Source organism: Oncorhynchus nerka, linkage group LG14 (genome assembly GCF_034236695.1).
Source record: "Oncorhynchus nerka isolate Pitt River linkage group LG14, Oner_Uvic_2.0, whole genome shotgun sequence".
Lineage (NCBI taxonomy): Eukaryota > Metazoa > Chordata > Actinopteri > Salmoniformes > Salmonidae > Oncorhynchus > Oncorhynchus nerka.
This window is the reverse complement of record NC_088409.1, coordinates 60,803,887-60,822,506: the sequence shown is the minus strand read 5'-3', so window position 1 is coordinate 60,822,506 and position 18,620 is coordinate 60,803,887. Positions and strand designations below refer to the sequence as shown.

The window sequence follows — 18,620 nt, the reverse complement described above, 5'->3', positions numbered from 1 at the left end:
ATTCACAAGGTAGATTCTTTGAAAGCTTTCCAATATGACAGCACCCTGTGTATATCAGACACTATATCATCTGGGAGGCTGGCAACCTAAATCTCAGACGATTTTAATTAAACCGATGAACCAGGGAAGTAAAATTGTCAGTGTTAAATATTCTGCAGTGCAGACTTCACTACCTTAGGGAAACATTACTTACATGTAGATGCTGGATATTTTTGAGTTGGTGCTTTTTCCAATTGCTATTTCCTGAACGCCTCAGAACACATTGGGCCTAACATTGCACTTCCTGTCCTGTCCACATGGGGGACGTCAAGACAGATCCTCAATATAAGGCAGAGCCATTGAAACCTGGGCTGAGTTCAGCAGGGCACAACGTTGAGTAGTGTTCACAGAGAAATATGTTACGTAGAACAAACACACCTCTCTGACATGTAGAATAAGCGACCATGTCGTCTCTGTTCGGGACATTTCTATCAACAATGCTCCACAACGTTTACAACTGAACACAGAACACTACAGGAGATCTCTTTAAAAAATAAAACTCCTCTCGATTTCAATCATGAATCACAGGAGTCATGTATTTAAAAAAATTTTAATAGGTAACAGCTACAGGATAAAAAAACAACTTTGTCTCGTTTAAAATAAGAATAAAGGATGTGACTTACACGTCTCTTCACACACAGACACAGACAGACAGGCTACCATAGAATCAGTGCAAAAACATTCCCCAGGTAAAAACAACTTTAAAAAAAGATTAAAACAAGAGTAAAGTGCATGTTGTTTGAGAAACAGCCCACTAATTATAGTTGTAGAAATTACAGCTGTTTTAGAAACCATAAGAGGGGGGGGCACAGACACACATACCTCCACAGACTCAGCATTCACCTGAACATACACAGACCACAAGTCCACACTAACAGATTACATAGGGTCCAACACAGCTAGTCAGTGCACACATACGACAGACAAGGGCCCAAGGGGGACAGTCTGGAACATAGGGCACATGTAGGGCCTAGGCAACCCCCACACACACTCATTGACACCCTCGGCCTAGGGCCGAGTGTAGTGAGGTTACATGGTATTGTAGAGCACAGTGGCAGTCCGTTTCTTGTCGGTAGCCTTGCGGACCCGCCGCAGCAGGTGACTTTTCCCACTCTTCGGGGACTGGGTGCGGGTGAGCTGGGGGGAGAGGTCTGTCTCTAGCTCCTCCCCTTGAAGAACAAGAAATGGAGGTGAGGAGGGAGATGGGGGATCACTCCATGCAATCTGGGAGCCCGTATCAGTCCTGTCTGGGTCCAGTGGGTACACCCCCTTTAGGGGGGCCCTGGGGGTGGTGGGGGGGCTCCAGGACAACACCCGCTGCTTTTTGGAGACATCTTCTAAGCTGGGGTGATGGTGAGAGCGGGGGTGAGGGGTGGGTACCAATGGGGGTCCATGAGGGCTGGCAGTGGTGGGCCGTAGGTCCCAGTCACTCAGGTCGTTGGCTGACAGCTCCAGGCAGTCCAGCTTGGCCAGCGAGGCTGAGCGCTTCATCAAGGAGGGGGGCGTGAGGCCCGCCTGGCGGATCCGCACCTCGATCTCCATGGCCCTATGCCACAAGGGCATCTCCCTGTGATGCAGGCCCTGGAGTGGATGCTGCCCCCGACCAGGTCTCTCTCCAGCCCCCAGTCCTAGCCCCCCCGCCTCATACAGGAAGGCCTGCAGCTCCCTCAGGGTCTCCTGGATCTTCTCCAGCTCCTCACTGCTGCGTGCCAGGGCCAGCCTTCCGTGGTGGGGCGGGGGAGGAGAGGGGCGATCCGTGTCTGAGTCCAGGGCCGTCACCCCCTCCAGCCACAGCAGTGCAGGGGAGGCCCGGAGCTGGGCCCTAGATGGCTCCAGAGATGGACACACGATGATTGGGATTGGCTTAGGGGTGTTGGGGGCGTCTGGGTAGTGAGAGAAGGAAGGCTCTGGGGCAACGTCCATGTCTAAGACGACACACCCTCCCTCTGTTCCTCTGGTGAACTCTGTGTCTCCTTTGGGCTCTGCAGACACAGTGAAAGCCTCGTTCAGTATTCTTCCTTGTTCAGGGGCAGGGGGGACGTCAGTGGAAGGAGCGAGGAGGGGCGGGCAGTCCGTGCTTGTCGTTTGGAGAGGAGAGGGTGTGGGGTGAAACTCTGCACTGGGGGAGTGGAGAGGGGAGCGTTGGGTAGACGTGTTGCTGAGAGTTAAGTCCAGCTCCTGCCTCAGCCTCTGCTCCAGCTGTTTGGTTGCCCTGCGCACCGAGCCAGCCGGCCAATCCGAGGGAGGCGTGGAGGGGGATTGTGGGTAGGAGGAGGAGGGCGAGGTCAGTGGTGCCACCTCGTCCTGGTCATCTGGGCACAGCTGCTGGGGGCTGCGGGGAGAAGGCTGAGCGGAGGAGAGGGGCGTCGCTGCCGGGGGGTGGGATATGGACTCTATCTCTGTGACGATATGGCGGACTGACACGCCGTTGTCGTGATGGGGAGGCGGCGAGGCTTTGGCGTAACTGGATCGGTCATTACAGTCCTCCGTATGGGGGGAACTCTGAGATGGAGACGGAACAGAGAGAATGGTTTGAATGTCTGCTTTAAATGATACCTAAGCACAGTTACCTTTGTATTAATGCTGGAGCATCACTAAAAGCTTCTAAAAGACATTTTACAGAAAGAAAAGAACACAATCACAAAGTCTGTAGACAACAGCTGTCTCAGACTGCTGATCTAGGATCAGCTCCTCCTGTCAATATAATCTTATTCGTTGTGATCTCAATGGCAAAACTGATGCCAAATCAGCCCTCCTAGTCAGACACTTGATACATAGGGCACCTGATGTTACATATTAGCAATGTATTAGCAATGGAAACTGATCATAATGTAACGGTACTTTCAATAGGTGGCAGTATTGTACAAACCATCCCCAAAGACATCCTTGTGTTTCCCCCTCCCTATCCAATGGATTTGATCATAATCCGTTCGATTGACTGCCTCCATTGAGTACTGTAATCTTGTTAATCACTCAGTAACTCTCAGCAGGGCTGTGGAGCCCTGAAGACCATAGACAGGAGGCTGGCGTTCATCATTCGAAGTAATTTCAATGTATAAAAAAAAACAACACAAAAAACATGGCCACCTCACCTTTCCCTGTTCCTCTTCCTCTGTGACTGGCAGTGCTCCAGCAGGGTTCTCGGGGGACAGCGGCTGCAGCTCCTGGCTGGGGCACCGCGGCTGAGGCGTCCGCTGAGCCATCTGCTCCGAAAGAATCCGAGTACTTCCGTCTTGGGACAGGCCCAGGAATTTCTCCCGGGCGCTGAAGAAGTCAATGCTGTCTGTGCTGAGGTTGGAGGACGCGGTAACACATGTGGTGTCAACAGGGTTAGCGAGGACAGTGTCTTTGTCACCGCCGCCACTGGGGTTGTTGTTGTCATCATTGGCGTAGGGTCCTAAAGACAGAGGCGTTGTTGCAGTGAGTGGGCTCACGGCCATGGGGATCCCTGGGGACGCCATAATGACACTTTCCCCCTCTCGCTCAGCGGGTCTGACAGGGAGCATCCCAGGGTGTCCGAGTCGTCGCTGGACTCCAGGGTGGCCTGAGATACGACTTCTGAGCTGCTGAGGTCAGGCAGATCCAGGGTCAGCGCTACACTCTGGTCTTTCTGTTTAGGCACAGGACTGGACAGCTGTGTGCTCAAACCTAGATGGAGGGATTTGGCCAGTGGCTGGGGAATGAGAGAAGGAGGGAGGATATGCAGTGAGGGGGGAGGATGGGGGACGGCGGTGATTGGCACTGTCACGGCCACCACCGCCAGAGCAGAGTTGTCCATTCTTTCCTCCGGCACCACCGTAGCTGCCCGCGGAGCAGGCAGCGGCGGGAGGAAGGGGTCCTGACGGGGTCCCCGCCCTCGAGAAGACCGGTTCTCCTGGGAGTCACATAGACCGTCGGACGCTGACGGGCCAGGGGAGTGGGAGTGTGAGCGAGTGAGTCGGACGGGCTCCGACTGCGTGTCTGAGATGTGGGAGCCCTCGGCCTTGTTGTTAGGGTCATTGGCGGCGCCAAGCGCCTGGAGCAGGAAGCGTTGCAGGGATGGGGTGGGGCCGTTGTTGTTGTGGGGGTCCGAGCGGCCCAAGGTGTGGCTGTGAGGGCGCGTCTTACACAGCAGAGACTCGTGGCGCTCTGAGAGGTCGCTGTCCGAGTGGGAGCGCCACAACTTGTTGTGCCTCTGCTTACTGCAGAGAAAGGAGGAAGAAAAGAACAAACTGTCAATTCTCTTCATTCCATCATTTACACTGGAAAAGAGGTCACTGCAGAGCCAGTTGTCTGTGTGGCCCAGGATGTGAGAGCTGTGTGTGTGTGTCTACCTGGCCAGCAGGATACCCTGGTACTCCTCCAGCTGCTTCATGAAGGAGGGGTTGGGCTTGGTGACGCCGCGACGCTCCTTGACGTAGTCGAAGGCCCTCCCCAGGTCCCAGCCGTACTCCTTCATGGCGTAAGCGATCACCGTGGAGGCCGAGCGACTCACACCCATCTTACAGTGGACCAGGCACTTAGCCCCTGCTTTCCTAATAGGGGAACACAGAGCACAGGTTAGAGTAGAGGGAGTGAAGAGGACAAGCTGATGACATACAGTGCATTCAGTAAGTATTCAGACCCCTTCCCCACATTTCTGTTATGTTACAGGCTTGTTCTAAAATGGATTCAATTATTTTTTCTCCTCAATCTTCATACAATACCACATAATAAAAAATAAAAAACAGGTGTAGAAAAATAATAAGTATTCAGACCCTTTACTCAGTGCTTTGTTGAAGCACTTTGGCAGCGATTACATCCTTGTGTCTTCTTGGGTATGATGCTACAGTACAAGCTTGGCACACCTGTGTTTGGGGAGTTTCTCCCATTCTTCTCTGCAGATCCTCTCAAGCTCTGTCAGGTTGGATGGGGAGCGTTGCTGTTCAGCTATTTTCAGGTCTCTCCAGAGATCTTCGATCGAGTTCAAGTCTGGACTTTGGTTGGGCCACTCAAGGACATTCAGGGACTTGTCCCGAAGTCACTCCTGCGTTGTCTTGGCTGTGTGCTTAGGGTCATTGTCCTGTTGGAAGGTGATCCTTTGCCCCAGTCTGAGGTCCTGAGCAGGTTTGTTCCGTTCATCTTTCCCTCAATCCTGACTAGTCTCCCAATTCTCTCTCTGAGCTTTATGGACAATTCCTTCAAACTCATGGCTTGGTTTTTGCTCTGAGACAGGTGTGTAGAGACAGGTGAGTACCTTTCCAAATCATGTCCAATCAATTGAATTTACCACAGGTGGACTCCAATGAAGTTGTAGAAACATCTCAAAGATAATCAATAATCGAGTCTCACAGTAAAGGCGCTGAATACTTAAGTTATTTCAAGTTTTTTTAATTTTATTCTAAAAACCTGTTTTCGCTTTGTCATTATGGGGTAGTGTGTGTAGAGGATTTTATTTTTTTAATCCATTTTAGAATAAGGCTGTAACGTTTCAAAATTTTGAAAAGGGGAAGGGGTCTGAATACTTTCCGAATGCACTGTACAGTATTGTATCTTGATATAGTGTCTCGTGGTTATGGTATCGAGCCTTCAAACTCAACTCTGGACCTAGAAGCCAGTTCCACTGCTTGTTTTCATTGTTCCCCTCTAATCAGGGACTGATTTAGACCTGGGACACCAGGTGGGTGCAATTTATTCTCAGGTAGAACAGAAAACCAGCCGTCTCCAGACTTCGCAGGGTTAGAGTTGAATACCCCTGGTAAAGACCATTCACATTGCTAAAAAAAGAACCATGCTAAAATCAAATATGCAAAAAATGACATTTTAATATAAACATTCTCAAAATTAAAGTGAATCCTCTTAAAACATAATCAATAATACTACATTTTCTTTGACAGATGGCTTTCTAGAGACTCCAGGACACTGAATAGAGTGCATCATATCAGAGCTCTTACTTGGCCTTGGTGATGAACTTATAGGTGTCGTTCCAGTACTCCAGCAGGTTGGTGGCCTCCTCGTCGTACACGCGGATGTTGTGGTACTCAAACATGCCCGGGAAGAAGTTGTCGATCTCACGCGTCACGTTGAGGATGTACCTCACACTGAAGGAGTGAAACGGAGAACGTTACTCGTTGGAACTTCTACTCAGTATTGAAACTGTGCTGCAACTGTCACAGTAACCAACAGTCTGACATTGATGATAGACAACTCAGAATGGTCTCTTACCCGCTGGTCTGCAGCTCCTCCAAGTTTGAAGCGTTCCACTCAGAGCCCTGGATACAAAAACAGAATTAAGTCCAAACTCGACAGATAATCTTAAGAGATATCAGCAGACAAACAGGCAGAAAAAGGGACAAAAAGAGGAAGACGACTTAAAAGTAGTGCACTATACAGGCAATAGGGTGCCACAGTCCTTGACCATGTACTTACCAGGTAAACATGGTCAAAGATCTCTGTGGGGCTGTCCATCTGACCCAGGATGACGATCATCTCGTTGTCAATAAACTCCTTGAACTCCCGAAGGTTGCACACCATTTGCATCTCCAGCTCTGTGCGAATCTGATGAGGAACCAGTAGAGAACCCGTTAGAACCCGTACATAACCTGTTCGAACCAGAACCGGTAGTGTGCGTGCGTCGACGCCTGTAACCCACCTCTTTGGAGGTGACATTCTCCAGGTCTTTCTGCATCATGATCTCACGGAGGCGAGTCTTGATCAACCTCTCTGTGCGCTCCCTCTCTGTGGGCCTGTGGACACACAAAAAAAAAAAACACACCCTCAGTACACACACACACACCTCTCAGTCCACCTCGGAGGGTTACGGGGGCTCAATTTACCTCTCACCCAAAAGAGCTTGACACACCACACTAAATAGGACTTAGAGGAACTCACTAAAGCCACTTCGTGCCCCAGGTTCTCCACATCATACAAAACCACAGAGCTCAGTCCACATTTGTTCTTGTTATAATGAGTCCCTGCCCTCCCTTCTCTAACTGCATTTGAGGACACATTTAGCCACTTGCGCAGCACTAAGGGAAACATGCCCTGATTAGGTCCCATGAGACCCTGCTTCTGTTCTCCCCCCTCCCTCAGTCCCCACCCCCAATCACTCACTCACTCAGTCCCCACCCCCTCAGTCCCCACCCCCAATCCCCTCCCTCAGTCCCCACCTCCTCCCCCACTCACTCCCTCTCCCCCTCCCTCAGTGCCCCCCCCAATCACTCGCTCACTCCCTCTCCCCCTCAGTGCCCACCCCCAATCACTCGCTCGCTCACTCCCTCCCTCTCTCCCCTCCCTCTATCCTCGTCTGTTCCCCCTCGCGATCTCTCGCTCCCGCTCCTACCAAATCACCTCTCGTCACAACTCACACCGTAATGTAGGTCAGTGGCTATGCTCCCACAACAGTCAACATTGTGCAGCAGCAGAAGCAACAGGTGTGTTGGGCTTTTGAGTCCCAGTCTGATGGCCCGTCACGCTTATTATTAGTATTATGACACGTCCGTATTGGAACATCGGAAAGAACTTGTTTATAGAAACAAAGACTTGATTGACCTCTTGAGGAAAGGGTTTGGGGACTTGGGACACTTGAAACTTGTTGCACATTCCAGGATGAGACAGAGCTACCACCGGGGTTGGGTTACTGGCTCTGCCATGAGACCCTGACCACTTTGAATACACACACACACACACAAATGAACTCAAGGGTAGGGATCAATTTAATTTTAACTCAAGTCAATTCAAGAAGTAAACTCGGAATTGGAATCCATTGGAATTTCAGTTGACCACCTGAATTGAAATCGACCCCAACACACTACAGTCGTAAGCAACTTCACACATTCACGCTATACATGCATATTTAAAGGGACAAATTGGGTCAAATCAGAGCATGGCCTCAATACTGAATAGAAGGAATGTGCAAAGAGCGAGGGCAAATTATGTCTGATTGTCATCGACAGGTATCTTAGCTTCGGCAGTGACCCCAACAGGATTTAATAACAACACTAGCATAGTCTGCCTTTAAGTGTGTGTGCACAGTACTCAAGCCTAACCAGGGTGTGTGTGTGGTGTGTGTGTGTGCACGTCTTTCCACTGTGCCTGCATGGCGCGCCTTAACGCTAGCTGGGACGTTTGATGTCACTGCGGAGGCTTAGGGAGAGGCTTTACTCTCCTCATCTCTCCAGGAAAATACCTTTAAACCGCTTTGGGTTTGACCTCTTTCCTCTGCCTCGGTGGCACTCAGTCCATTCCTCTCCTTAAAACGTCTCCCAACATGTCAAGTGGTATTATCTCTACTCAATAACTCATCCGTCACCCCTCCATCCTCCCCTTCGTTCCGACTGCCCACCTGCTTCCGTCCATCCGTCCGCTCGTCTACCCATCTGTCTAGCTACTTTTTCAAATGCAGAAATAAAGTGGTCACGGAGAGAGGGCTATTTTAGACGCTGCCGGCACGCAAGCAGAGTTCCGGCGTTACAGAAAGGCCCCCTAAACGAGCAGGCACACGTGACCGCGACTGGGTGGGGAATTTCCCCGGTTAATACAACCTGAAACACAGAGCTGCATCCTCCTGCTACAGTAGATTGTTGATACCTCGGTCATAACCAGGTAATGTTGAGAGCTCTGAGGGGTCTGACCTCTGGTCTCTAAGGCAAAGGTCGCAGGGGTACTAGAAGGTCTGCCTGAAGCTGGGTGTCGTGGCAACAAGGGAATCAGATAGCACTGCACTCGTAATTGGGCAATGTTGTTTTCTTTGGGAGATAAGTTGGTGTGAGTCCAGCTGACCTAACCCCCACAAGACCTCACCACAGTTGCTTAATATGGGTGTGTGTGTGTGTGAGAGAGAGACTAGCTGGTACACTCACACGTCGGTGAAGAGGACGGGCGAGTCGGCGCGGTGGGACTGGACGTCCTGCATGGCGTTCCACTCGTTGATGCAGACCTGGTCAGAGGAGACCTGGCTCTGATAGTAGCTGACCCAGGTCAGGAACAGGCTGCCGGGGTAGTAGTTGTGACAGCGGGCCACCTCACACGCCTTGTGGAGCGACTGCAGGGCGGACCTGGGGGGGAACAGGGGGGAGTGGAGCGATAAGAAGAGGGGGAAAAAGCATGATAACAGGATAAACAGAGTCAAAGTCTGAGGCACAGAGACGGCGATGACAGGAGGAGCGCTCACCACATGGCCTGGACAGAGACCGGTTTGAAGACATGGACCCTGTTGACCGTGGACACACTGAAGCCCCTACAGAGACACAGACAGGTTATGTGACAGTCCCACTGGGCAGAAGAACGACAGTAAACGCAGGGAGGAGGAAACGGGTGTCGTATCGCTCTTCTTACCCGTCTCCGTCCAAGTGGATCAGTGTGTCGCTCCACAGGGGTAGAACCAGCCCCATTGTGCATGAGCTGCAGGAGGAGACAGCTGTTAAAGACGTGACACACACACACCTCCAAAAGATGTGGGTCTCTAACACACACTGCATGCAGTGGGACTAACTACGAACCTGTCTGAGGAGCCAAAGTCCATGCCCAGCACCACACTCTCCTCCGTGTCCTGTCTCCCATTGGTGGACACCACCACCATGTAGCGCGTGCACTGAGGCTGAGCGTACGCGCTCTCCAAGCGCACAGCCTTATGGGAAGACGGGAGAGGGAGAGAAAAGGAGGGATGAGGTCAAACGCTCTGCATTTTGGAAGTATTCGTCAGAATAGTCCCCAGACTCATTTGTCTGCCATGTGAATGAAACGTCATGAATTTGACATTTGAGCTTGACGTATGCGAGCGCGGACCCGAGCGCGAGAGATGACGTACCAGGCGGATGTTGTCTTCTGGCCGCAGCACGGTGAACATGGTCTGCAGGTGCAGCTGGAGGTCACCTGAGGGAGGAGAGAGAGAGAGCATCAGTCCACGAGCAGAGTCGTACACACTGCATGCCATCTGCGCCTACACAATACTCCCCTGGGTGAAGTCAGTCCACATTATACAGGCATACAAAACACAGTGTCTGATTAAAACGACGCAAGAAACGAAAAAAAAAACATTTACATTCGAAAGCTGCCGAAGAAACACGAAGTGTCCTTCACAATTACTACTACAAGGGCCAAAAGGACATTCGTCATTGAAACTAAGAGAAAAAAAACTTCTATCATGAACGTTCCACAACGTTTTCCTATTGAACTCACCCCTGTCCTATGGTTGTGTTTGTCTGTTGGTTTATTGTCAGTCCGACCGACAGTGGGAGGACATACCTGTGTGTTTGTTCTGCCGCTGGCTGGTGCCGGGCGCCGAGGAAGGGGAGGAGCCATTTCCCCGAGGCAGGAAGACGGCGGCGCCCTTCACAGTCAGGAAGCTGTCGCTGATGCTGATTGGAGAGAGAAAACACAGGGTCACAGAGGGGCCAGAGAATGAGGCTAACAGAATGTTCCGGGCTAGAGGTTCACACACACACAGAGCTTCATTCTTCATAAGTCAGTCTGAAGAGCAACAACAACAACGTGGTCCAGGCGCTAGCTACAACCCGGTGTAACTACATGTAATCAACAGACAGAGCCACGTGCACTCCAGCACAGAACACAATGTTCCCCTCTGGCCAGGCCACATCCCCTTAACAGCTGGGGGCTGAGGGTCAGTTAGAGCCCCCCCCTGCACAACTGGCTCAGATGGAGCAGAGCTCCCGCTGTGGGAGTTCATGTGCGGGATCACTCCTCTGTGGTACCGCATAATCACGTTAACTATAGTACACAGCACACCATCACCACACTAGAACAAGAGGCGAGGTCACGCGATCTACAAGGGTTACTAGCTGATGGAGATGGTGTGTGTGTGTGTGTGTGTGTGTACAGACACGAGTGTGTAGCTTACATCTCCACTATCTGCACAGCACAAAACATATTCTCACATGGTGGCACACTGACCTTAACTCATATCAGAGGGTGAGGAGACTTACTGAAGACTGTCAGGTGACTGATACAGGCCTAGGCTACCATTGACCCCATACAGGCCTAGGCTACCATTGACCCCATACAGGCCTAGGCTACCATTGTGCCTTATTGACCCCCATGTGAAGTGTGTCTTGATTATGAGCTGCTACTATGCTAAGCCCTACGTACTGATCCATACAGCCAGCCTCATCTCCACCACACAATCACATCTTGCGTGGATGATTGGGAGGCATAGAGTCAGTACCGTCCGTCGGTCTTTGTCCTCCCTCACAGACAGACACAGGATGGGGAAATGAGCCGAATAGCAGAAGCATGGGGGTGGCGTGGCAGAGAGAGGCTGTGCAATCTGAGGAGGACACGCCTTGACCACAAATAGAAAGAAAACAAAGAGAAAAAAACTCAACTTGGCCCGGGTTGAGCTCACTTCCCATCCTGACCCATTCACCCCTGACCCAGCCGTTTCCTCCTACTTCACCATCTCTCGCGCCACTCTTCACACCACTATATCGCTGTGTTTCACACAAACTTCTCCCCCCACCTGTACAGCTGTATCTAACCATGTCTGAACCACGGGGTGTAGCACATGCAAGCCCGGGGCAGGAAGGAGGAGCAGAGCAGCATCTCGCATGGTGTGTACAGTGCGTGCGTTTGTGTGCACGCGACAGAGTGAGAAGGCAAGAGAGGGGGTTAATCATTCACCTTGTGTTTTCCACTACGGGACACCTGAAAACGATGAGTAGCCTATCAGAATCAGACAGACAGCACCCCAGGCAGCAGCGGTAGACAGGACAGAGCTCCAGCAGGAAGCGGCACAATGTCAAGTGTAATACAACACTGACCCCTCAGCCAAGAGCTTTGCACCTCCCGCCGGCGTAGGAATCCAAAACTAGGTAGCCAGACATACATCACTGTCGAGTGGATCTTTACTGTTGCTACAAAATAGATTTGTTCTTTAAAATTACTACAAATAAAATAACTCAAATTAAATAAATGACTATACAATGACTAGACTGCCTTGATCAGCCACTGTAATTCACATTCAAATGAAGCACGGGAAATGGCTCTCCTTCGGGTGCATCTTTACTGTGTAAGATAAACCCAACAGTCGGATCAGTAGACAAAAAGGGGGCATTGTTGTCCACTAACTATCTAGAACACTCCGTGTAACTGGTTCCAATGTGAAATATTATCCACACCTCAACTGATGAGGCTACGGCTGATCATTTCCCCAATGTAGTTTGAAACTCATACACGGTCCGTCATAAATATTTCAGAACTATTCTGACTATGCTAGAGTGTTCTGAATCACCACTATGCCTGCGTGTCCCAAACGGCACCCCAATCCTGAAATAGTGCACTACTTTTGACCAGAGCCCTATGGGTGCGGCCCCTAACAGTGGAAATAATGAGTGTGGCTGTATGATGGTAGAAAGAGAGCCACTCTAGACTAGAGCAGCTTTGGCCCTGATTCATGTCTACGGGTAGCAGGAGCGGGCATTGAGGCAGAGGGCGACACTCATCTTTCAGCATGCAGCACAGGGCAGTACTTGTTAGGGCACAGACACAAATCACCACTATGTGAGAGGCCCTTCTCTGATAGGAGGAGAGTGGGGTGCTAGGCTACGCCCAGAAAGACGTGTGTGTGTGTGTGTGTGTGTGTGTGACTGACATCCCCCCCCATATTAGTTCCACTAACTAGGAGAGAGATAAATATAGGCCCAGGCTGCAGAGGCCTGGCTGCCATGGCCAGCGCTGCTCAAGGCTTTATGAGTTCAGGCCAGAAAGATAGGGGCTGTGGTGGTGCGAGTGTGAGGGGTGGATAGAGGGGCTGCATTCTAGCACTTCCAAAGGTACAGATTAGGCAATGAGACAGGTGCCCGCACTCACTCGTACAGAGATGTGAGCTGTTTTTAAATACAGAGCAAGAGTAGCCTAACGGACGAGGGGAGATAATTATGCCAGAGACCCTGAGAGCGAGAGAGAGAAGCAGACAGGGAAAGAGACAAAAAAAAGCAAGACTAAAGAAACTGACTCAACCGGAGTGCGTTTCTAGGGCTGGATTGGGAGTCTTGAGTCCCAGTTTCCTAGTAAGTGCCGTCGGGCGTGGGACTAATTCCGGTAAACAGACCTAGCTTCCTCATAGGGCTGCATCGCAGGGACAGAGGTATTCAAGTTAAAGGCCCCAGGACTATTCTGAGAGGAGGAAATCCCTCATCTACCACCACACCTACATCAAACTCCAATCCACTGGAATGAAGGTGGGGTCCCATCAGCGCTGAGACGTTAGAAAGCAGCCTGTGTTCAAATCAAAGGGTGCATCCCAAATGGCACCCTATTCCCAACTAGGGGTGTGAACAGTTAAAAACATTGGGATCATTACCATTTACAAAGAAACCCAAACCGAAAAAAAAAACAGTGCATTTATCACTAACAGGACTCATTCATTATCAAAGGTTTTTTATTATTATTATTATTATTATTTATTTTTATTTCTTTACAAATACCTAACGCAACAATGATGTCATGTTACTAGGAGGAGAAAGGCATCTTTCAAATGATTTCCCATGGTTATAAAGCGCTCTGCACGTCATCGTCGTTAACAGTTGGAAGCGTGGCAGAGTGAGAAAAGGGAAGTAACAGCAGCGAAGTTCTGTATGGCTTTACTTTGATAAATGTTCAATGAAAAAGGCGGTTAAATAAATACACAAACCTGCGAGGCGGAATTGCGCTACAGTGGCAGTGCGGGTGCCATGCTTAACCATCTGAAAGGGAGGCACCGCGAGACCCCAACCCGTTTCTGGCGGCAGAGAGAAATCAGTGCTGATTACAGAAATGATTTCAGTTGAGACGTAGACATGGTCAACGGTAGAGGATGTCCTCTTCACTGGCCTGATCGCATATCTAGAACAAAGACTACAAGAAGCCATGTTGAAGAACTTTTACAATGCAAGTATAAAGCGCAAGCATACGTCACTGCAACGAGCCACCACATCGATGAGAAGTGGGACATGGAGTCCCATGTGCTGACAACTGAGAAAATAGAGAGGGATATGGCAGAGAAGGTAAAACGGCATAAACTACCAGCAGTAAGGTGCACACCATCTGGTAAGTAGCCAGGATTGTGGTAAATTGAACTGCACTGCCCCCTAGAGGTTACACACAGGATCCTATCTGAATTGTGAATTCACGGCATTTAATTTTTTTCTTATTGTTTAAAACTATAGAATATTGCAGTTTAAACATTCAAAACATTTGTCACATCCCCATTCCCTACATAGTGCTACTAGTAGCATCGTCATGGTAATGTCTCACTAGACTGCTGCTGAACCAGACAAGTAAAACATCTCATTAACATCAATGTCTCCTGTTCTGTTTAGTGTTGTTCCTATATTATGGACCACTAATGACAAACAATCACACCTTAAATCTGGCTTCCCTGTATAGCTGCCAGTCTTTGCACCCCCCCCCTCCCCTTAAATCTGGCTTCCCTGTATGGTTGCCAGTCTTTACACACCCCCTTAAATCTGGCTTCCCTGCATGGCTGCCAATCTTTACACACCCCCTTAAATCTGGCTTCCCTGTATGGCTGCCAGTCTTTACACACCCACTTAAATCTGGCTTCCCTGTATGGCTGCCAATCTTTACACACCCCCTTAAATCTGGCCTCCCTGTATGGCTGCCAATCTTTACACACCCCCTTAAATCTGGCTTCCCTGTATGGCTGCCAATCTTTACACACCCCCTTAAATCTGGCTTCCCTGTATGGCTGCCAGTCTTTACACACCCCCTTAAATCTGGCTTCCCTGTATGGCTGCCAATCTTTACACACCCCCTTAAATCTGGCCTCCCTGTACGGCTGCCAATCTTTGCACACCCCCTGAAAATCGTTCAGATTTCAGGTTTCCAGCAGGTATCCAAACACTGTAAACCTACAATTAGCCCAGCCCATTGTTAAACATTAAAGTCTTGCTGACACACAGGCATTCCTCTGGCTATTTCTAGAACGGTTAGACACTAACAACAAAATCAGTTTGTACATCAAAACCCATTGATTTTCTGGATTGTTTGGTTTGACAGAGATATCGAGAAAAGGAAACCATGACACCATCATATAGCCTATAGGTGGTGGTTTACCTACCCCGACAAGGCTAAGAGAAAACATACTAAAACCCGGCCAAGGTTTTCCTCCAAAACACGGAAGTTGGCTTTCTTACATCTGGTGCCATTTATGGCGTACAAGTGCCCGAGTTACACCAGGAATGCACAATCCCTCCACCAACGTCGCCTATGGGCACAAACCCACCGTCGCTGGACCAGACAGGACGGGAAAAAAGTGTGACTGTCGCGGTTTTGTGTCACCAGGGGTGGTGGTCGGATTTGTGTTTATCGTCGAAGGAATGAGCGTTACACCGAGGTCTGTACTCTGGAGCAGGATCGATTTGGAGATGGAGGGTCCGTCATGGTTTGGTGCGGTGTGTCACAGCATCATCGGACTGAGCTGGAGGTCTTTGCAGGCAATCTCATCATTGTACGTTACAGGGAAGACATCCTCCTCCCTCATGTGGTACCCTTCCTGCAGGCTCATCCTGTCATGACCCTCCAGCTTGACAATGCCACCAGCCATACTGCTCGTTCTGTACGTGATTTCCTGCAAGACAGGAATGTCAGTGTTCTGCCATGGCCAGCGAAGAGCCCGGATCTTAATCCCATTGAGCATGTCTGGGACCTGTTGGATCGGAGGGTGAGGGGCAGGGCCATTCCCCCCCAGAAATGTCAGTGAACTTGCAGGTGCCTTGGTGGAAGAGTGGGGTAACATCTCACAGCAAGAACTGGCACATCTGGTTCAGTCCATGAGGAGGAGATGCACTGCAGTATTTAATGCAGCTGGTGGCCACACCAGATACTGACTTTTGATTTTGAACCCCCCCCCTTTGTTCAGGGACACATTACTCCATTTCTGTTAGTCACACGTCTGTGGAACTTGTTCAGTTTATGTCTCAGTTGTTGAATCTTGTTATGTTCATACAAATACCTACACATGTTAAGTTTGCTGAAAATAAAAACACAGTTGACAGTAAGAGGACGTTTCTTTTTTTGCTGAGTTTACAAAGCACCCACGCTACAGATAAGGCCCGCACTATCAGCAATGACATCTAATATCCCCCATAAACAAATAAGTCGTACTACTACCCATGTAGCGATAGAAACCAGTGCAGAGTTAGTAAATGGACAGCTGACAACACATTTGCATGTCTTCGTTCAGCACTCGTCAGAGCAAATGGTCAATCAATGCAAAACTCAGTCAGGAGCAACATCAGGGTTGCGTAACATCCAACATGGCCTAGACAGCCAGTCATTGTCACAGGGGAATGTGCTAAAAAAAATCAAAATAAGTTAATTGCAGCTTTGATGGTGCGGCATTTTGCAACACCGATATGGCCTTTTTGATTCAAGCATATCGCATTGGTTCATCCAAAACACTGATCAATTCTGTATTGATGAACTGTTACTGTATGAACACCTCAGCCAATCAGCCCAGTTGGAATGGCTGAAAGTTTCAGAACAAAAAGAGTCAACTCAAAAACACAGATAGATGGATGGGCTATAGAATATTCTCAGGACACGTAATACAACAAATCAGCCAAAGCATAATTGATAAGCTATAAATATATATTGTATATATTTAAGCAGCACACACAAAAAAATCAAAGGGCCTGCCATATACCTGGGGAAGCCAGTTTAGGGGCTTAGAGGACACAGAGGAAAGCCATATACCTGGGGAAGCCAGTTTAGGGGCTTAGAGGACACAGAGGAAAGCCATACACCTGGGGAAGCCAGTTTAGGGGCTTAGAGGACACAGAGGAAAGCCATACACCTGGGGAAGCCAGTTTAGGGGCTTAGAGGACACAGAGGAAAGCCATACACCTGGGGAAGCCAGTTTAGGGGCTTAGAGGACACAGAGGAAAGCCATACACCTGGGGAAGCCAGTTTAGGGGCTTAGAGGACACAGAGGAAAGCCATACACCTGGGGAAGCCAGTTTAGGGGCTTCGAGGACACAGAGGAAAGCCATACACCTGGGGAAGCCAGTTTAGGGGCTTAGAGGACACAGAGGAAAGCCATACACCTGGGGAAGCCAGTTTAGGGGCTTAGAGGACACAGAGGAAAGCCATACACCTGGGGAAGCCAGTTTAGGGGCTTAGAGGACACAGAGGAAAGCCATACACCTGGGGAAGCCAGTTTAGGGGCTTAGAGGACACAGAGGAAAGCCATACACCTGAAAAAGGGGGGGGGGGGGGTGAAGTGAGACTGACAGGCTGATTCTCTGGCTTTAGATCATAGAGCAGACACTGATGCTTTATATGGACAGGATTCGTCAGACCAGATTAGAGACAGCCAGGTAGATGATTCAGATATTACGCCATGCAGTCAAAGATAACCCATTGTGCTATCTGTGCTTTTATTTCCCAACCAGGAGAGGAAGCCTGGTCAAGATGACTTGCATCCTGTTACGTCACTCTCGGGAAATGCATGCAGTCAGGATGGACTGTCACAACGTTTAGAAATGTGTTCGATACCTTCACAATAAATGTTGCCACATCTGAGAAGAGTGACAACTGAGCCAAATTAAATTAACTTCAATATAGCATGTCCACTACATGGGGAAATTATTCCTGTTTGCAAATTATTATAGTGGGGAAATGTTTTCGTAATTTTAAAAAATCACAAAAATATTCATCGCAAAAAAATGCACAACTCACAGTTGGTTGATCTGGTTCTGAGACACAACTCCGTTGTCGGAGAAGGAGGGTGTCATTTTCACTCCGCAGCAGGAGCAGAAGCAGCCCTCCGCCGAGGTCCCGGTGGCGGACACACTACCGAGCGTCATGACTGGACCACCGAACCGTAGACCGATAGTTAATGAGACCCGCGGCGTCAAATATCCTCGAAAATGTTCACTCCAATCCGACCATGGTCAACACGTATTAGTCCAACGAACCCAATATATATTTGACAGTATGTATGTCGACCTATCTCCTTAGCGGCATTATAAAATAGGCAGTTAGAAAATAAAGTATCCTGTTTGTAAGATAAAAACGTGTAGCCTATCAGAAAGTTATTAAACACACATTTTACTGGATATGAAGTACAGTATTATTTAATTGCAATACAAATTCCGTAACACCGTATGGTAGGATCCTTCAGAACAACCTATAAGCAATATCTGTCAATGAAGATCACTCGTGTCTGTCCTAAAGTAAAAGCTTGCAACTTCTAAACGGGACACAACCAGGCACTACAAACTCAGCTCGTGGGAGGGAGGAGTTTCTGACATGTGCTAAGAAGGGCCCGATGGAAAGACGAGGGGAGGGCGACAAGGAGACACAACACATTGGGCACACCTGCAGCGACAAGGTTGTGGAAGAGTAAGACACAGCCATATTTATGACTGACAAGTACAATGAGGTGCTGAAGAGTTAAAGTACAGAACGAGCACACAGGTAACTGCCAAAAATAAAGGAACCACCAACAGTCTTAATAGGGCAATGGGCCACCGTGAGCCAGAACAGCTTCAATGCACCTTAGCATAGATTCTACAACTGTCTGGAACTCTATTGGCGGGATGGAAACCCCATTCTTCCCTGAGAAACACAATAAGTTTGTGTTTTGTTGAGGGTGGTGGAAA

At 49.3% G+C, this 18,620-nt stretch overlaps 1 protein-coding gene across 1 annotated transcript; it reads right to left on the bottom strand.

The window, feature by feature from the left end:
* Positions 1–577: 577 nt before the first annotated feature.
* Positions 578–18,225, bottom strand: LOC115141606 (protein phosphatase Slingshot homolog 2-like). Its single transcript, XM_029680632.2, is given in 15 exon segments — positions 578–2,541; positions 3,132–3,511; positions 3,514–4,220; positions 4,353–4,553; positions 5,952–6,098; positions 6,223–6,269; positions 6,427–6,555; positions 6,650–6,743; positions 8,859–9,053; positions 9,170–9,235; positions 9,334–9,399; positions 9,498–9,625; positions 9,806–9,870; positions 10,243–10,355; positions 17,695–18,225. Coding segments are annotated over 15 exon segments (3,939 nt in total). The 5' UTR covers positions 17,823–18,225; the 3' UTR covers positions 578–1,068.
* Positions 18,226–18,620: the final 395 nt, after the last annotated feature.